The 21431-nt window shown below is 44.3% G+C and overlaps 1 protein-coding gene across 1 annotated transcript in view; it reads left to right on the plus strand.

The window, feature by feature from the left end:
- LOC120926499 (E3 SUMO-protein ligase RanBP2-like) overlaps nucleotides 1-21431 on the plus strand; it is a 153456-nt gene that overhangs the window by 72985 nt on the left and 59040 nt on the right. The window contains exons 18-20 of the mRNA XM_040336469.1: nucleotides 662-800; nucleotides 1424-1518; nucleotides 13687-18067. Coding sequence (XP_040192403.1) covers nucleotides 662-800; nucleotides 1424-1518; nucleotides 13687-18067 — 4615 coding nt within the window. The remainder of the gene's footprint in view (nucleotides 1-661; nucleotides 801-1423; nucleotides 1519-13686; nucleotides 18068-21431) is intronic.

The following is a 21431-nucleotide window of genomic DNA, read 5'->3' on the forward strand; positions in this document are numbered from 1 at the left end:
TGCAAAGATTTTAAACTAGCTTCTTTCACAACGTCATTGGTTATTTGTAGAATTTTGGAATAAGGCTGTAACATAACAAAATGTGGAAAGTGAAGCGTTGTGAATATGCTTTTTTATTAGGTCAAACAATTGCACATAATCTACTACCAGATGTGTTTCAGCACAATTTTCTTTAAATGTTTTGTTGCAAATATATTAAACAGTTTTCATTTTTGTGGGTTGGAGCATGTTCTAGAATAAGCTTTAGCATATTAAAATAAGAGATGCACCGATATATCTATATCTGAGGTTATCCAACATTTTGCAGATTTAAAAAAAAAAAAAAAAAATGAGAATTATCAGTCAATGTATTGATAATGGTCAAAAATAAAATGTATATTCCTTTTTAAATTCATGATATAAAATAAACAATAGAATACAATTTTTATATACACACACGTGTGTGTGTGTGTGTGTGTGTGTATATATATAATATATATATATATATATATATATATATATATATATATATATGTATGTGTGTGTGTGTGTGTATATGTGTGTGTGTGTGTAATTTTAGATTGTCTTTAGTTTTTTGGCTTCTGCCACTAATTAAAATATAACAAGTCGTTACTAGGTGCTCAATTGGTGAATGTACATAACACGTGTTTGTTTTTTGTAGAAAGAAGTACATGAACTAAGGATGAATAATTCAAATGCCAACGTGTCTTCCCAGCGATGGACAGCTGATGGCTTTACTCCTGATGCAGCACCTGATGGATACCATTTACCCCAGGGCTATTATGATGTTCCACTGACAGGTGTGGCATTAGTCTTATTTTATTAAAATGTATTCTTATACAGTTTTAGCAGGAGTGATAGGTGTTTTTTCTATAACCTTTTAATTTAACCACTTCAACCCATTAGGAAGCACCCATACTTCCTCATGTTAAAGTAGTTGTCCAGGGACGATGCCTGCACCCGGTATCAACATTTTTAGCCAGTGATGGGCTTCCATCCAGAAGTGATCCGAGCGGCTGTACAGCTACTGTACAGCTACTCGATCACTTCTACAGGGCTCGGTCCCCTGCTTTACCTGAGCTCCCCCCATGCCATCAGTGTTCTAATAGGATAATGGACGAGGGCACGCCCATACCTGCCTCCCCTTTGTGATGTAAGAAACCAGAAGTGACAAGATGTTTGTCTCTCCCGTTTTTTTAAGTTTGGTTTGATCAGATGCTTTACAAGCTGGTAACGGCTTGTAATCTGATCATTCGCTTTCCTTGGCAGATGAGAGATCGGTGATCAAACACCCCTGATTGCCCTAAGAGGACCTGTCTTGCTTATTGTTGTTGCAAGGGATGTTTGTGAAAGTTTCCTTAAACCTGCACAAAGACCAAATGGTACGTTTCTCTAAAATATTTAATTCTCTCTCATGTTTCAGTTTCTACAACTGCCCACCCATCATACTATGTACAGTCTCCAGTTTACAACCCCCAACAGCTACTTAGACCTGTGGCTAATGTTACTCCGACCAAGGTATGTACTAAAAACTTTGGAAAAATGTTGACAGTTTGGGTATAATCCATGCAGAACATTTAAAACAATGCTTAACACTTTTTTTTCCCCCAAAGTGCATGTGTACGGCAAAAAAGGCAGTAAACCCCTCCCAGGTTTAACCCTTCCTAGCTAGGCATAACATCTGTGTTTTATTTGGTTGGCGGCAGGGAGGGAGTGTTGGAGTACTTAAAACTTGCATCTAGTTGCGTTTAATCACTTATAGCATTTTTTTAATATAATATAGCATCTTAGGTGGTGATCATGTTTATCCTCTGTACATTTTGCCATTTTTCAGCTATCTTTTTTTTTTTCTTGCATCCAGTTGTAGCCAGTCTCCTATTCCCACCAGAGGCAATCCATGACCTATGGCTTATGGTCCACTGGTGTAGTATCCAGTCTGTAAGGTTGCCATTTGGCACTAGACCCTGTGCATACAGGACTCTGTTCAATCCCTTATTGACTGGTGAGGTCTTATACAGATACAGGGTAGTGACCCCCAGCTGGGAAATTGTGTCCCTAAAGACCCTAATGGCTTGCCTGCTGAAATTGAGATGGTGACTTGTTTCTGCAGTGACCATCTGGCACCATTTTTGTGCTGAGAAGTGTTTCTTTGCTCACTCCTGATGGAAGGGAATAGCATGCACCTGCGGATCACTAGGGGCAACACATGCTAGCGCTTCCATTTTAACTCTGTCACTCTGCATCAGCTCCTAAAGAGACAAACCTTCCTGGGGCACAGGGTGTAGCATTGCTATGCCTTCTGAGTGGATCCTTGATTAACCGCTATAACACTGCACCATTGTTGCTAAATGATTAGAGTTGCTCTCCAGTTCTAGGAGGACATCCCTGGACATTCTCTCACATGCGTGCATCGGGAGCACTTTGTGACTGCTGTGTGCCTTTTGACACAGCGGATCACAGATCGGGACCCCACCCCTTGAAGGGCCCCTCTCGCTGAGGTGGGGGGATACTTGCTAACTTAGACCAGTAAAATTGCAGACAATTGGGTCAGCAACATACATGGTACATGCTGGAGGTTCTAAGCCTTCTCTTCCCATGTTTCATGCTCTCAAATGTTTCTCTGAATCCACAAATCGGAGAAATTTATTCAGGCAATAGATTGTCTGCTCACACTGGGAGCGATTTTCTTTATCGTACATCACGGGACACAGAGCGGCATTCATTACTATATGGGTTATATGGAGTACCTTCAGGTGTAGACACTGGCAATCTCAAACAGGAAATGCCCCTCCCTATATAACCCCCTCCCATAGGAGGAGTACCTCAGTTTTTACGCCAGTGTCTTAGGTGTTAGTCATGGTTTAGCTTGCCTCCGCATCCTTGGGATTAGGTGAGCTACCGGTTCTGTCCAAAAAAGCCTCAGCGCTAAAGTGGTCAGTAACCGGACCCCAAACCCTTGGGGTATAGCCCATAATGCTTTTCTTTTTAGAGAGCTGGACCCTGGGCCCAGAACTTAGAAACCTTTGGGTACCTAAAGTTTTCTGTTGCCAGGGTGCTATATGGGCCCAGGACAGTGGATCCTTCATAGGAACCCAGGGCCTGAAGGTCTAGACATCCCCACGGAGATGGGGGAAGATTGGGCCTCTTGCTTGGCAAAGTCCTGCGGCATGGAGCAGGTAAGTGAGGGGAAAACTTGCGGAACTTGGTTCTTAGCAGGTTTTTTTCTGGGGGGTCACAGGGGACATGCCTAAAGTTATGCACTGCATCTGGCAAACTAGTCACATATCATAAAGATAGGATGGCTCTCTATGTATTATTCCCCATAAGATGTGACCTCCCTTGTAGTGTTGGAAAAGCATTGAGTGGGGCCTGTGTTATATAAAAATATATGTGTGTGTCAGAGAGCTTTGCTTACCTGCAGGCCTCCAGGCGATGCTCCATTCAGTCTTCCTCCTCAGAGCCTGCAAGCAGGCAAAACGCTGACCTCCTCATGGTTCCAGGCTGCAGGCTGCAGTTTGCTGGAACAGAGAGGTCCCTTCCTCCCAAAATCCCCCCCCCCTCCCCCTGTCGGGAGGGGCATTTCCTGTTTGAGGTTGCTGGGGGGGAAGGGCGGGTCAGTGGCTTAAAGGAAGGGGCGGCCCTTCCTTGTTTGTTCCATCAATACTTTGGAACTGAGGAGAAAGACCAGAGCGGCAGCACGGGGCGCCGAGGACACACAGTGGCCAGAAAGGATATTGCAGTCTTCAGAGGACTGTTTTGTCAAGCCTAGAAATAGGCTGTTTCTTTTCCATCTCATAGTTTTTCTTTGCAATACTACTCAGGGGGACAGAATGTTTTTTCTTTCCTGGATTTGAAACAAAAAAGTCATCTAGGGGAGAGGAAGCATTTTTTTATCCCCCAAACAGGTGTTTGGACAATTAACTTTTATAGTTCCAAATACCAATAGGTAGCAGGTGTACCTCGGTATTGTACCATGGTATGCCGCTGTTTTCCCTACAGGGAGCCTTGGGGCCATCGGGATCTGGGGCTGGAGCTGACGCGGGTCAGTCCAACCCTAAGATGGTCACGGAGGAGGTATTACTCACCTCTTTAAAAGAGATGCAAAAAAGCATGGGAAAAATGATATCCGCAGCTATGCGGGGCAGTAAGCGGAATAGATCTCCGTCGCCCGAGCGCGGACCCTCAGAAGAGGAGGTCCTTTCCTCAGGGGAATTGGACGACCTCTTGGACACGGACCAAGTAGGTTCAGGGATCGAAGACCCGGATACAGAGGAGTCTGGGGCAGTCTCCCTGAGGGAGAGCTGGTGGATTCAAGGATTGTCGGACTTGGTCCATAGGACATTCAACTTGCCAGTACCAGATCTCCAGGTATCGACGGTTTCAGCTTTGGGCTCACTGAGGGCGCCTCAAAGCAATGCTGTGTTTCCGATCCATCCTCTATTAGAGGGAATTTTGTTCCAAGATTGGAACAAGCCAGATAAGATCTTCTTACCACCTAAAAGGTTCTCTGTCCTATATCCTATGGAAGAAAAATTTTCCAAAAGATGGGCTACTCCTGCAGTGGACGCAGCCATCTCATGTGTTAACAGATCGTTAACATGCCCTGTAGAAAACATACAGGTGTTCAAGGATCCAGTTGATAAGCGCTTGGAAGCACTACTTAAGAACTCCTTCACTACTGCAGGGGCAGTAGTACAGCCAGCTGTGGCTGCGATTGGGGTCGCTCAAGCATTATCGGATCAATTTAAGCAGATGCTTAAACTTATTCCGGCCCAGCAGGCAGAAAAATTTTCGGATGTCCCTAAGGCCATATGTTTTACGGTAGACGCAATCAAGGATTCTATCCAGCAAGCGTCACGTTTATCGTTATCCCTTATCCATATGAGAAGACTCTTATGGTTAAAAAGCTGGGAGGCTGAGCCCCCATGCAAGAAGCTCCTGGTAGGGTTCCCCTTCCATGGAGGACGACTCTTCGGAGAAGACCTAGATAAATACATTCAGACCATTTCAAACGGCAAGAGTACTCTCTTGCCAACTAAGAAGAAGGTTCAGGGACCTGCGTTTAAACGACAGTATTCCCCTGGGCAGGGGCCCTCTAATGCCAAGCAGTATCGACGGCCTCCTGCAAAAGCAAACTTCGGCCTCAACAGCAGATCACAAGGACAGGCTGTTAGAGGCAAAAGGCAGTGGTTTCGCAAACCAGCAAAACCAGCCCCCAAGCCAACCTTATGAAGGGGCGCCCCCACCCACGAAGGTGGGGGGAAGGCTGCGACTCTTTTCAGAGATTTGGGAAGCCGGCATTCCCGACGAGTGGGTACGGTCTTCCGTGGCCACAGGCTACAAATTAGATTTCCTAAGGTTTCCTCCTCCTCATTTCCAGAAGTCGAGGATTCCAAACGATCCGGAAAAGGGAGCCGCATTAAGATCGGCATTAGATCATCTACTTTCCCAGGAAGTAATAGTAGAGGTACCAGTCCTGGAACAGGGGCTGGGTTTCTACTCCAACCTATTCATCATCCCAAAATCCAATGGAGATGTCAGGCCAATTTTGGACCTAAAGATGGTAAATGCATATCTAAAGATCCGCTCATTTCGGATGGAATCCGTGCGGTCAGCAGCTGCCACACTCCAGAAGGACGACTTCATGGCGTCCATAGACATAAAGGATGCCTACCTTCATGTTCCAATTTATCAGCCACATCAAAGATATCTACGCTTCATGGTGGCTTCGCGTCACTTCCAATTCGTGGCGCTTCCCTTCGGGTTGGCTACGGCCCCCCGGGTGTTCACGAAGGTCCTAGCTCCAATCCTAGCCAAACTAAGGATCCAAGGGGTCACGATCCTAGCATACCTGGACGACCTCCTAGTCATAGATCACTCGTCTCCCGGCTTGGAGCGAGCAGTGGCCCTCATGGTCCAATACCTCGAGAGGTTCGGCTGGGTCCTAAATCGAGAAAAGTCAGCTTTCCAGCCCACAAAGCAGTTGGAATATCTCGGCATGAGATTAGACACAGAACAACAAGGAGTGTTCCTACCTCTGAGGAAGGTAAAAGCCATCAAGGAATTAATCCTACTGGTTCTAAGCAAGAAAGAACCGACTATTCGCCTATGTATGAGGTTACTAGGCAAGATGGTGGCCACATTCGAGGCGGTACCATACGCCCAGAGCCACACTCGCATCCTGCAGGCAGCCATCCTGTCAGCATGGAGCAGAAGGCCACAGGCCTTGGATATCCCGTTGCCGCTCTCATCAAGAGTCCGACAAAGTCTGTGTTGGTGGTTAGACCCTCAGAATCTACTGAAGGGGAGGTCTTTCAGCCCAGTGGCTTGGAAGATAGTGACCACAGACGCCAGCCTGACGGGCTGGGGAGCAATTTTGGATGGTTGCACTCGCCAAGGTACTTGGGCAAAGCCAGAGAAGCAGTTGCCCATCAACATCTTGGAGCTCAGAGCTGCTCGACTAGCCCTCAGGGCTTGGACGTCAAAATTGCAGGGGTTCCCGGTGAAAATTCAATCAGACAATGCCACGGCCGTGGCATACATAAATCACCAAGGGGGAACCAGGAGTCAAGCCGCTCAGAGAGAGGTGAGCTTGATTCTTCTATGGGCAGAGGCTCATGTGCCCTGCATATCGGCAATATTCATTCCAGGAGTGGACAACTTTCAGGCGGACTTCTTAAGCCGCCAGACTCTATGGCCGGGGGAATGGTCTCTGCATCCACTAGTCTTTCAAGCACTCTGCCAAAGATGGGGAGTGCCGGACGTGGATATCATGGCATCGAGACTCAACAAGAAACTAGACAGGTTCATGTCCCGCTCAAGGGATCCGATGGCCTGCGGAACCGATGCGTTGGTTTGCCCTTGGCATCAGTTCAAACTTCTTTATGCGTTTCCCCCGCTCCAGTTACTACCCCGCCTGCTGCGCAGGATCCGGGTGGAGCACATACCAGTCATCCTGGTAGCTCCAGCATGGCCCAGAAGGGCATGGTACTCACTAATCTTAAGGATGGTAGTGGGAGACCCTTGGACTCTTCCTCTACGGCCAGACCTGCTATCGCAAGGTCCGATCCTCCACCCTGCCTTACGGCATCTAAATTTGACGGCCTGGAAGCTGAATCCCTGATTCTCAGGGGTAGAGGTCTGTCTCAGAAAGTAATCTCTACCCTAATCGGAGCCAGGAAACCGGTCTCTAGGGTGATTTATTACAGGGTCTGGAAGGCCTATGTAGGCTGGTGTGAGTCCAAGCGATGGCTTTCTCGCAAATTTACCATCGATAGAGTATTAAGTTTTCTCCAGCTAGGAGTGGATAAAGGATTGGCATTAAGCACAATCAAAGGACAGATTTCTGCTCTGTCAGTGTGGTTTCAGCGGCCGCTGGCCACCCACTCGCTGGTTAAGACCTTCCTTCAAGGGGTCTTACGTATTAGACCTCCAGTTAAATCCCCGCTTTGTCCGTGGGATTTAAATCTTGTTCTGTCAGGTTTACAGAAACAACCGTTTGAGCCGTTGGCTGATATTCCTTTGGTTCTACTGACAAGGAAGTTAGTATTTTTGGTTGCCATAGTTTCCGCAAGAAGAGTTTCGGAGCTGGCAGCCTTATCCTGTAAGGAACCATATCTTGTTTTTCATAAGGACAGGGTCGTTCTCCGCCCTCATCCTTCCTTCCTTCCGAAGGTCATATCCAGTTTTCATTTGAACCAGGATTTGGTATTGCCATCCTTCTTCCCTAAACCTACTTCCAGAAAGGAAGGGTTGCTGCATACCTTGGATATTGTCAGGGCCATGAAGGCCTATCTTAAAGCTACAAAGAAGATCCGGAAGACAGATGTGCTGTTCATTCTACCGGATGGGCCCAAGAAGGGGCAGGCAGCTGCAAAGTCCACCATTTCTAGGTGGATTAAGCAATTAATCACTCAGGCCTACGGCTTGAAAGGGTTGCCTCCTCCAGTATCATTAAAGGCTCATTCTACTAGAACCATGGGCGCCTCCTGGGCAGCACACCACCAGATCTCTATGGCTCAAGTTTGCAAGGCGGCAACCTGGTCTTCTGTCCACACGTTTACAAAATTCTACAAGTTGGACGTAAGAAGGAATACTGATACTGCCTTCGGGCAGGCAGTGCTGCAGGCTGCAGTTTGAGACCCTCGGATTCCGGGGGCTCCTCTTGTTCGAGTTAAATTTAAAAAATTTTTATTTTTCTCAACTAAGTTGGATTTATTATGATTTGAGTATATCTCTAAATTAAATCCTTTTGTCTTGGAGATGTTCTCCCTCCCCTCATTGTAAGCATTGCTTTGGGACATCCCATATAGTAATGAATGCCGCTCTGTGTCCCGTGATGTACGATAAAGAAAAAGAGATTTTTAATACAGCTTACCTGTAAAATCTTTTTCTTGGAGTACATCACGGGACACAGAGCTCCCACCCCTCTTTTTTGAGGACCATTTTGGGAGGCATACTGCTTGCTACAAAACTGAGGTACTCCTCCTATGGGAGGGGGTTATATAGGGAGGGGCATTTCCTGTTTGAGATTGCCAGTGTCTACACCTGAAGGTACTCCATATAACCCATATAGTAATGAATGCCGCTCTGTGTCCCGTGATGTACTCCAAGAAAAAGATTTTATAGGTAAGCTGTATTAAAAATCTCTTTTTTGCTCCGGTTCCACAGGAAAAAAAGTCAACCCCCAAACCTTTTTATGATGCCCAAACTCGACAGCGACATTTGCCTGGTTCTGCATCTGAAAATGTGAAAAAAGGAAATAATTGCGCTAAACCAAATAGCTTAAATATAACAAACCATCAAACATATATGGGCCTCAGCCCAAGTTCATGTGCTATATATAACTATAATAACACTCTGATATTGCAAACCAAATGTGTTAATCATGCAGAGTCAGGGGGCCAGAACCGCCTGAATCTGTGTAAAAAGAGATTATGGAACCCTTAGTGTTAAGTTGCTACAAAGCAGTCATCAACACAAGCATCACAGTACCATAGAGGTCTCATAACCATAACAATTGTGAACATAAATATATGAAAAAAAGTGAAAAAATCAATCAAAGTCCATAAATCCAAGAATAGGTTCAAGTGAACAACAAGTCCATGAAACAATCCAGATAAAAAGGAAGACACCCGTGTAAGCTGCAGAAAAGGAATGATGATCTTAGGCACCAAACGTGAATCCACCACCAATTATGCGGCTGCTTACCAGAGAACAGGGTCCTGCCGGACCACAATCGGCATGTCGCTCAACCTTGGAGCTTAGGGCATGTAGTAACACCTCCACTGGAACTAGAGATTGATGTATCCGTGACCATACAGGGCTCAGCAGTGGGTATAAAAAAGAAAAACAGAGCTCCACATAGCATAAAACCAGGATGATTTAATAAAAAAACCAAATGTAGCAGGTAAACAACTCGCATTGGCCTGTAACGCCGGCCGGACGTATCCAGGAACAAAACCACTCGTGTATGGAGTCTCGCGATGAGGGGGATGGCATCTGCACGTCACTCGCTCCGCCCGACGCGTTACGTGAAAGAATCACTTCGTCTCGGGAAACGTTCTTCCTTTTGAACTTGTTGGAGACATTCCTTTTACTACTTCCACCAACAAGACTTTGAGTTTAGCTGGGCTCTAGTTTTTTGAAATACAATAAAAAATCTCCCCTCAGGCTGTAGGCCATGAAGCTAGTTCACAGCTCTGGAACTGGAGCATTGGTGACACTAATCCAATCTTGTTTTTTTAACCACTTAAGACCCGGACCAAAATGCAGGTAAAAGACCAGGCCCCTTTTTGCAATTCGGCACTGCGTCGATTTAACGGACAATTGCCCGGTTGTGCGACGTGGCTCCCAAACAAAATTGGCGTCCTTTTTTTCCCACAAATAGAGCTTTCTTTTGGTGGTATTTGATCACCTCTGCGGTTTTTATTTTTTGCGCTATAAACAAAAATAGAGCGACAGTTTTGAAAATGCAATATTTTTTACTTTTTGCTATAATATCCCCCAAAAACATGTATAACATTTTTTTCCCCTCAGTTTAGGCCGATACGTATTCTTCTACCTATTTTTGGTAGAAAAAATCGCAATAAGCGTTTATCGATTGGTTTGCGCAAAATTTCTAGCGTTTACAAAATAGGGGATAGTTTTATTGCATTGTTAATAATTTTTTTTTTTTTTCTACTAATGGTGGCGATCAGCGATTTTTTTCGTGACTGCGACATTATGACGGACACTTCGGACAATTTTGACACATTTTTGGGACCATTGTAATTTTCACAGCAAAAAATGCATTTAAAATGCATTGTTGTGAAAATGACAGTTGCAGTTTGGGAGTTAACCACAAGGGGGCACTGAAGGGGTTATGTGTTCCCTGAAGTGTGTTTACAACTTTGGGGGGGTGTGGCTGTAGGTCTGACGTAATTGTGCGTCCCTATAATAGGGAACACACAATCGATGACGGCGCCACAGTGAAGAACGGGGAAGCCGAGTCCCGCGGTCACGGAGTTTCGGACCGGGTCGCGGGAGCGCGCCCGCGACCCACCGCTGGGCTTTATAAAACCACGTACAGGTACGTGATTGTGCACCAGCGGTGCCATTCTGCCGACGTATATCGTCGGGCGGTCCTTTAGTGGTTTATTAACATTTTGCATAGTAGCCTTGATATGCCTTGTAGTCCGTCACCTCTGAGGTGAGTGTCTCCACTGACTGCTTTGTCCTGGAGGAAGCCCTTTCTTAGTTTTACAGAGTAGAAAAGTGGTATTGAGGCCCAAGTCTTGTTGCCCAAAATGGCTTCTGCCTCAGCCAGGACATTGTTCTTCCCTCCCTCAGTCCAACTCCTATTTATCAAAATTTTCCTGCATTGTCTGGCTGTGGTTCAAATTGTGAGTCTATTCTTTGGGAAGACTGATTTCCTTTTTTTGTAATCCCAGATTCCCCCCTACAAAGGTACTCTGGCTTCTTGTTCGAAAATCTCCTAGGTGGCTTAGGCAGACCTTCATACAAGCATATAGTCTTAAAGGGGTTGTAAAGGTTCATGTTTTTTTTCACCTTAATGCATCCTAAGGTGAAAAAACATCTTATTGCTGGTTTTACTTACCTGAGCCCTGGAAAGTCCTGCGTTGAACATGCTCGATCTTTGCCTGGGCTCTTCGGCTCTTCATTGGATTGGTGAATAGACTGATGGCAGTGCAACCATTGGCTCGCGCTGCTATCAATCAAATCCAATGCCGTGGGCGGCGGGACCAAGTCATACACGCTGGCTTTGTGTGCCGAGTGTATGACATGGGAGCCCGCCCACAAGGTAACCCCTTCGGGAGAAAGCTTCCCAGAGGGGGTTGGCTATTGTGGGGAGGAGCCCAGAAAATGGCATTCGGGCCACCAAGGCCACTCTATGCAAAACGAGCTGCACAGTGGCGGTAAGTGTATAACCTGTTTGTAAAAGGTTCCAGTTTTATTTTTATTTTTAATAACAATCACTTTAAGGATCATATTCTCCACTTTCCTGTCTTGGGCGCATGCCACAAGATTTGTGAATGAATGAATGACTTGTATAGGGCTACACATGCGAACTGAATCGCCTCTAGGCGCTTTTTCCAGCCAGTGTATGCTTGGCTGGTGCGGTCATTTTACTCCATAGGATCTCGACACGCTTGGGACACACAGTTATACACACAGATATACATATACTGGGCCAATTTGTACAAGATCCAATTTACCTACCAGCATGTCTTTGGAGTGTGGGAGGAAACCGGAGTACCTGGAGGAAACCCACGCAGGCATAGAGAGAACATGCAAACTCCAGGCAGATGGTGTCGTGGTCCGGATTCAAACCAGCGACCCTTTTGCTGCTAGGTGAATGTGCTACTCGCTACACCACTGTGCTGCCCTTGTAAAATGCCTTTTTTTGACAATGTTTCCAGATTTGTAAGTCCTTCGTCTGGGCTTCTTTTTCCATATTCTCAGTGTCACATTTGGCACCTTTCAGGGGGGAGCAGATACCTGTGTAATCCAGGTATTTGCTCCCACTTCTAGGCATAGATCACTGTAGGGCAGAAACAACTAATCGATTATGAAATTAATCGTATACAATTTTCATAATCGGCCAGTAACATAATGGGGTTAAAACTAAAATTAGCCCTTTATAGTACAAAAAAGCAAAACGCTACTGTAAATATTACTTTCACTGTCCCACAGTAAAAAATGAACTTGCAGTAGTGATTATTTGCTCCTTTTGTACTTATTTTTGTTTTTTTAACCCCATTGTTACTAAACCTCTCAGGCCTGGGTCACACCTGTTTTTGGTGCTTTTTGCAGAAACACGCTACAGTTCAGTTACATGTTTTCCTATGGGACACGTTCACATCCATGATTCGTTTTCAGCTGCTGCGTATTTGGAAAGGGCAAGGGCTTTTTAACGCAAAACTGTGCCATTTTGTTTTTTTTTTGGTTCAATATACTTCAATGGTGAAGCTGCAGAAAAGCATGTAATGTGTTTTTGCAGTAATTTGGGTTTTGTAATCTGCCTAACAACAAATTGGCCAAAAAATAAATAAAAATGCAATTTTTTTTTTTTTTTTTTTTTTTGAGGCTATTATGCGATTGTTTCTATTAATCGGCCAACTAATCCATTATGAAAATGATCGTTAGTTGCAGCCCTAGATCACTGCAGTATCCACAGCAATCTATGCCATGTCTGGCCCCTCCTCAGTCTCCCCTGCTGTCTTTTGGGATATGCACATGTCCCAGAAGACAGCAGAAAACGGTGAAATTACGCTGCACGACTCGTGAATGTGCAGTAGGGAACCAAGAAATTATGGCGTCTCCACATGAGGGACAGATTGGCTTCGGGTGCTGACATCGTTACATTGGACCGGTAAGTGTCCATATATTTAAAAGTCAGCAGCTGCAGTATTTGTAGCTGCTGACTTAAAATTTCAGTGAAACTCTGCTTTAAAGCAGGTCCCTGGTTTGCTGTTTTTCATGACATCCCAAAGCCAAGTCTTGTCCCTAATTTTTGTATTCTCCATAAAATCTTTGTCTTGAATCCCATTTGGAGACACCAATCCCACCCCTTGTTTTTTATGATCATGCAGTTGATACTGCTTTGCTACAAAACCAAGGCTTGCTAGTAGTAGGGGGCTGGCTAGTCTTTTTTAACACAGTAGAGTTGTAAAAAAAAAAGTCCATCCTCCTAGAACACTGGCAAAAATCTGATGTATTCTAGCAGTAGAACAGGGGTTATTTGTTTTTATTTTGTGCTGGTCGGTCTCTCTCTCCCTCTCCCTCTCCCTCTCCCTCTCCCTCTCCCTCTCCCTCTCCCTCTCTCTCTCTCTCTCTCTCTCTCTCTCTCTCTCTCTCTCTCTCCCTCTTTCTTCCTCTCTCCCTCTCTCTCCCTCTCTCCCTCTCTCCCTCCCTCTCTCCCTCTCTCCCCCTCTCTCCCTCCTCCTCTCTCCCTCTCTCTCTCTCCCTCTCTCCCTCTCTCTCTCTCTCTCTCTCTCTCTCTCTCTCTCTCTCTCTCTCTCTCTCTCCCCCTCTCTCCCTCTCTCCCTCCCCCTCTCTCTCTCCCCCCCTCCTTTTGTTGAACTGAAGTTAAGTGACTCGGTTTTAGAGAATTTCAAAAACTGATTTTTAAATGACCTTTTGCATGGTAGAATTCATATCTCATTATATTGCTTGTTCCCACAGACTGTGTATCCTGGGAACAGAATGGCAACTCAGCAGCACATGTACGCTATGCATACACCACCAGTTCAAAACCCTGCCATGTGTGGACATGCACTTCGCTTTGAATCTCCTGCAACAAATATTTTGTCTCCTCAAACTGATGAGTTCTACAACTACAATTTACCTCAAAACATTGCAAATCCCCCGCTTCCTGAGCCAGGGTATTTCACAAAGGCTGCTCTGGGAACTCAACCAGGAAAAGCAGAATTTGGAAAGAACAGTTTTGTTCAACCTATACAAAGTGAGGGACCAAAACCTTCTCCATTTGGTGCACCCTTACAGTCAACTCCTACCTTTAAATTTAATTCGAACTTTAAATCAAATGATGGGGACTTTACATTTTCTTCTAATCAAAGTGGAACACCAGCAAATGCTGGTAGTGACTGTTTGCTGCGGCTCCTAACATCTGATAAACCCATTAATGATCAGGGAATAAAGCCTGCAACGTTTGAGGACACTGATTCAAGAAACATGTTTAGGTTTGGTGAGAAGAATTATTTGAATAACCTCCCAGAGGGATCAAATCTGATACAAGATAAAAATGGCACAGCATTTGGTCAATCTGATAATATGTTTAGTTTTCAAAGTTCTGCTAAGGCAACTTTTGTGCCTCCAACAAAAGAACACAACAAAAGTCAGGACTCCGATGTAGGAAGTGAGTATGTAGTTGAAGAGGATGGGCCACATTTTGAACCCGTAGTGCCATTACCAGAGAAGATTCAAGTGAAGACAGGTGAGGAGGATGAAGAGGAAATGTTCTGCAATAGAGCAAAACTTTTCCGCTTTGACACAGACGCTAAAGAATGGAAGGAAAGAGGTGTAGGAAATGTTAAGATCTTAAGACATCGTGTGTCTGGTAAGATACGCTTGCTTATGAGAAGAGAGCAGGTCCTGAAGATTTGTGCAAACCATTTAATAAATCCAGATATGAAACTTAAACCACTTGCCACATCTGACAAATCTTATGTCTGGCATGCATATGATTATGCCGATGAAATGCCCAAATTGGAGCAACTTGCAATTCGCTTCAAGACTGCTGAAGAAGCTGCACGTTTCAAAGTAAAGTTTGAAGCAGCCCAAAAATTACTGCAAAGTACAGATGGCAGTGCTGATGTTACTAAACCTGACACAGAATCTATAAAGGTTGCAGCTGCACAAAGTTTTTCCTTTGGATCACAGTTCGGTTCTTCAGCACAAGATGCAAAAACTGCCAACCCTGGAAAGTGTTCTTTAAGCATGTCCGCTTCTACTTTCACATTTAGTAAAGATACTTTAACAAACAAACCCCTCTCTGCTGAGCAGCCTGTAAAGGGCAAAGAGCAGTGGATCTGCAGTAAGTGTTCTACTGTCAATGACACTGCAAACAAACATTGCGTTCACTGTAACCCTTCAAACCAGAGCAGTAGTGTGTTGCCAACCCCTAAAAGCATCACCGGTTTTAAAAAAACTGCAGCTTCACAGAGCACTTCATTTGGCTCAGCCTTTGTAAAGCAAGCAGGACAGTGGGATTGTGACATATGCTTGGTGCGGAATGAGCCTTCTGCAACAATTTGTGTCGCATGCCAAACTCCAAATCCAACCAGTGCACAGACAGCAGTAACGTGTGCTTCATCTTTCAAGTTTGTTGCTCCTGAAAGTAGTTCACAAAAAGATTTTGGGAGTTTGTTTTCTAAGAAGGAAGGGCAATGGGACTGTAGTATTTGTTTGGTTAGGAATGAAGCCAATGTTTCAAAGTGTGTGTCATGTCAAAGTCCTCAACCACAGCAACCAACAAGTAATACAGCAGGTCTTCCGGCTAAGAATTCTGGTTTGCTGAAAGCGAAGAGTCAAAATGGAAGCTTGGGATCCATGTTTTCACGAAAGGAGGGGCAGTGGGATTGTACGGTCTGCTTGGTCAGAAATGAATCATCAGCAGCCACTTGTGTTGCCTGCCAGACTGCTAACCCAAATGCAAAAAGTGAAACTGCAGCAACTGAGGCAAAGCCAGCCTTTGAAGTTGGATACAAAGCAAGTCCTGAGTCATCTGGGCCACCTTCCACTGGATTTAAATGCAATTTCACTGGTAAAGGTTTTAAGTTTGGTACAACAGATGATAAATCAATATCCGGTTTTAAAGCTCCAAGTGCAAGCGAAGATGGTAAAGCTTCCAAAGAGGGATTCAGCTTTACAATGCCTTTCAGCTCCTCTTCTTTTAAATTTGGTACTGCTGAGCCAAATAAAGAAGAAAAAGTTAAAGAAACGGCTCCCCTTTTGAAGGCTGCTTTGGGTGGTGATAAAGACATTCCATCAATTAAAATCGGGTTTCAGTGTGAGGAAAACAAGCAAAAACAAAGTGGGGAGAATGTTTCAAACACTGCTGACGGCTTTTCTTTTGCTGATCTAGCCAAATCTTCAGAAGGGTTTGGTTTTGGTAAAAAAGATCCTAGTTTTCAAGGATTTTCTGGTGCAGGTGCTAAACTGTTTGTATCTAAAAGTGATACATTTGACCAAGTAAACACTGCTGCTGAGCAAGAGGTTTCAGAAGAGTTTTACAAGACAGAGGATCGGGATGATATCCATTTTGAGCCAGTTGTGCAGCTTCCTGCACAAGTAGATCTTGTGACTGGAGAAGAAGATGAAAAAACGCTTTATTGCCAGAGAGCAAAATTATATCGGTTTGATACAGACAGCAGCCAGTGGAAAGAGCGTGGAGTTGGCACATTAAAGATTCTTAAAAATGAGGTAAATGGGAAGCTCCGAATTCTTATGAGACGGGAACAAGTGCTGAAGGTATGTGCAAATCACTGGATTACAACCACCATGCACCTGAAACCATTGTCTGGTTCAGACCGTGCTTGGATATGGATGGCAAATGACTTTTCTGATGTGGATCCAAAATTAGAACAGTTAGCCGCAAAGTTTAAAACGCCTGAACAAGCTGAGGAATTTAAAAATAAATTTGAAGAGTGTCAGCGCCTGTTGTTGGATATACCTCTGCAGACCCCCCATAAACTGGTAGATACAGGAAGGACTGCACACTTAATCAAGAAAGCAGAAGAAATGAAAACTGGCCTTAAAGATCTGAAAACCTTTTTAACGGACCACAGTAAATCTGCTGAAGGGGATGCAACTCTTGGCTCTTCTGAGAGTCTAATAAAGAAAACCTCTGAATCCACAGAACCTACTTATGAGTGGGATACTTATGATATGCGGGCAGGTTCTCTTGAAGGCAATTTAGATGATTCCATATATGCATCTCCTTTATCAAATAGTCCAGATAAAAGTAATCTCTTCAGATTTGGAGAATCTACTGAGGGCTTTAACTTCAGCTTTCAGCCTGCACCGAGTCCTGCAAAGTCACCAACCAAATTAAACCAAAGCAGAACTTCTGTAGGTACTGACGAGGAATCTGATGTGACACAAGAGGAGGAACGTGATGGCCAGTATTTTGAGCCTGTTGTACCTTTACCAGATCTTGTTGAAATCACCAGTGGAGAAGAAAATGAGCAGACACTTTTCTGTCATAGAGCTAAGCTTTACAGATTTGATAAAGATATTAATCAGTGGAAAGAGAGGGGTATTGGTGACCTAAAGATTTTACAGAGCTATGACAGCAAAGCAGCAAGAATAGTAATGAGAAGAGATCAGGTGTTAAAATTGTGTGCCAACCACCGTGTTATACCCGACATGCATTTGGAACCAATGAAAGGGGCTGAGAGAGCATGGGTATGGACTGCACATGACTTTTCTGAAGGTGAAGGGACCATAGAATTATTTGCTGTACGTTTTAAACATCAGGACGTTGCAGATTTGTTTAAGGAAATCTTTGAAGAAGCCAAGATTGCACAGTCAAACGATGGCTTGCTTCCCCCCTTTTCTACTCGTGTCACAACACCAAAGGCTTCACCATGTGGAAAGGCTGCTATAGCAATTTTGGAAGAAACAACAAAGGAGAAAACTGATCTGCCAACTGTAACAACACCGGTTTCTGGGGCAAAATCTGATACTGTAAGCTCTTCAGAAAAAACACCAAAAAATGTGGTGTCCCCACCCAAGTTTGTATTTGGTTCTGAAGTAGTGAAGAATATCTTTGGTACAGAGAAGAAGACTTTTACTTTTGGGAATTCTTCTGGAGCCAGTACATTGTTTGGTTTCAGTTTCAATCCTTCAAAGCCTCAAAATGAAGAAGAGGAAGGTAAACCATATCCTCAACCTACCCCAGGCATTCAAGAAACAAAGTCTCACAGTGGCATAGAAAGTACACCGGTTTCCCAGAAGCCAACGGAGCAGAAGGCTTTGCAAAACCCTTTAATCTCTACTTCATCAGCAACATCTACACTGCCTCTGCAGATACCAGCTAGAGGTAAGCTATCATTCCCATTTAAGACGTTCTGCATTTGCAGTTCTTTGATATTTTTAAGACTGTTGTGCTTTTATTTTGACGTTATCAAAATTATACAGCTCTGGTGAAAATCGAAACCTATTTCTAGCAAACTGGGCCTGAGTATAATCTTGTGCACATCCCACTGAAGATGTAGAGCAGAGAATGTACAGCAGAGTTTGAAAAGTGTAACCCTGATGAAGTATAGGGCGTATAGGGCATATAGCACAGTTAGGTGTATTCCTTAGTACTTAAAGTGTTACTAAACCCACAACAGTAAAATCAGTCGGTCTATGCAGTAAAGCATGCTTGATATGTTCACTGTAGAACCTGCATTGTGTTTAAAAGGCTGTTGGATCCTGTCTCCCCTGATCCGCCTCCTTTTTACTGTCCCCATTCCATCTGCTGATAGAATAGAGCCTTGTGGGGGGCACTCTGAACATGCTCAGTTTGGTGTGTATTGCTAGAGGTTTTTTTTTTGGGGGGGGGGGGGGGTTGGTTCATTTGATCAGCACAGAGCCAATCGGCACTGTCAAGACAAAGTCAGGGGTCATGCAGCCTCATAAGACAGTTAGAGAAAAATTAAAACCCCCTCCTACAAGCTTTAACTGCTCGGCCAGACACTGATGCACTGATGGATGCAACGAGACTGCTATATACCGATAATGAGAAAAGGTATTAGAAGTTTAAATTTACTAAAACAATTACATTACCGTGTACTTTGGGAGACCATATATAGTAAATGCAAGGTCCTGGGTTTAGTGACCATTTGAGGTAGGACAAGGTGATGGACCATTTTTTGGGGATTTAGTGCATCAGTGCCGCAATTGTGCAAAAATGTGTTGCTGTCTGTATTAACAGCTGCTGTTATTGTCAAGAGTTGTACTGCATGCTTGCAGCCCCCCCCCCCCTTTCTGCACTTTGTGCCATGGATGTAGACCCTGTGCTACTACTTACCCACATTGCAGGAGGAGCTGATGAATGACCGGATCACCACCACTTATTCCCAGAACGCAATGCCCTTGAGGAAGAAAAGTTAATAAGTTCTCTGAAGAACTGAGCGTGAGCTGCACAACTCTTTACACAATTAGTGGATGATCTTCACCAGAAGATGGCCACTCGGGGCAATATCAGGCAACATCAAGGGAGGGTTTTTAGAATAATCTGCAGCCAAAAGGACATACGCTGCACATCATTAACATAGCTAATGTGTTTGCTGTAACCCAAAAAACAGAGGTTCAACAGAACGTCGGAGCTAGCTTTTACAGAAGGAAGTCCGTATTGGCAACCTTTTTTTTATTTCTCGGTTTCAGTTAACAGACCTAGAGGGGAATCGCAAGTGTTAATGACCAATAAATCTAGAATGTAGGAAGGCAGCAGGTAGAGGTGGCACACTGCCCAAAAGAACAAAGTGTAAAGATCATTACGGAGAATAAAAGTAAGCAGGGACTACATCCACAGATGCGGTATACAGCCTATTCACTTGCCGACTGCCTAACTGGGAAAATCGGTCATTTGATGTTAAAGCAGAGGTCTGCCGGGGGGAAAAAATATTAAAAGCCAGCAGCTACAAATACTGCAGCTGCTGACTTTTACTATATGGACGCTTACCTGTCCAGGGCGCACACAATGTTGGCAGCCAAAGCCGATCTGTTGGTTGGCTCTCAGCTGCTGCCGCCGCCATCCCCAGTAAGGAAATCAGGAAGTGAAGCCTTGCCTCCACTTTAAATACCGGGGTTATGGCTGCAGCTAGCTGCCATAAACCTAGTGTTTTTTTTTTTTTTTTTTTTCCTTTTTAAGGGTAGAGGGATTTGGGATCTTTCAGGCCCCAGATCTCTCCATAAACATGACCGGTCATGCTTTTATTATGGCAAGGGACGTTTTTATTCCATGCGATTGGCAATGAAAGTGATCAAAAATATTTTTAAGGGGCAGTGTAAAAATTAAAAAAAAATTGAATAAATTAAAATTCTATTTTTTTTTTTTTAAGCTGAACTCCAACTTTTCTTTTCACTAGAACTGAATGGAATGATCAGTTCAGTTTTTGTCTGCAGAACCTCTGATATTCTGGGTTTAGCCGAGGCTTTATACCATGTGACAATCTGTATAGTTTGGATGCAGACTGAGAGCCTTCCAGCCACTTAACCGCATAGCAACCGCCGCACGCAGATATACGTCTGCACAATAGCACGGGCAGGCAAATGGGTGTACCTGTACGTCCCTTTAAATTTGCTGCCCATGAGTGCACTTGCGGGTCCCGGCAACACGATGTTCCTGGGCGGCCCACGATTGCAGTCAGCAAAGGCAGAACAGAGAGATGCCTTTTGTAAACAAGGCATTACCCTGTTCTGCCTAGTGACATGTCACTGATCGAATGTTCCCTGTGATCAGGAACAGTGATCAGTGACGTGTCACTGGTAGCTCCTCCAACAGTTAAAATCCCTCCCCAGGACACACTTAACCCCTTTAGCGCCATCTAGTGGTTAACCCCTTCACTGCCAGTGTAATTTTCACAGTAATCGGTGCATTGTTATAGCACTGATCCCTGAGAAAATTACAATTGTCCCAAAAATGTGTCTAGTGTCGGTGTCCCCCATAAAGTCGCAGGCACGATAAAAATCACAGATCACCGTCATTACTAGTAAAGGCCATAAAACGATCCCCTATTTTTTTTTTAGACGCTATAAGACCCCTTTCACACTGAGCCGCCCATAGGTTCGATATGGGGCGGATTTGCTGCGCATTTCAGCCGTTAGCGGGGCGGTTTTACCCCCGCTAGCAGCCGAGAAAGGCTTAAAACCGCCCACAGCAGTGCATTGCGGGCAGGATAGCCGCACTGTCCCATTGATTTTAATGGGCTCCTTTGCTGCTCCAAAGATGCGGCTAGCAGGACTTTTTTTTTACCGACCTGCTGGCACAATCACACTGGAGACAATGGAGCAGCTGTTTGAGGGCGGATTGCAGGCGCTATTTTTAACACTATAGCACCTGCAATACGCTCAAGTGTGAAAGGGGTCTAACTTTTGCGCAAACTAATCAATATATGTAGAATACATACCAGCCTAAACTGAGAAATTTGCTTTTTTTTTTTTTTTTTTAAATATAAATAAATTGGGGATATTATAACAAAGTACAAAATACAGGTGAAACTCGAAAAATTTGAATATCGTGCAAAAGTTCATTTATTTCACTAATGCAAATTAAAAGGTGAAAATAATATATGAGATAGACTCATTACATGCAAAGCAAGATAGTTCGAGCCGTGATTTGTCATAATTGTGGTGATTATGGCTTACAGCTCATGAAAACCCCAAATACACAATCTCAAAGTTAGATTATTACATGC

Source organism: Rana temporaria, chromosome 2 (assembly GCF_905171775.1).
Source record: "Rana temporaria chromosome 2, aRanTem1.1, whole genome shotgun sequence".
In the NCBI taxonomy this organism is placed as follows: domain Eukaryota; kingdom Metazoa; phylum Chordata; class Amphibia; order Anura; family Ranidae; genus Rana; species Rana temporaria.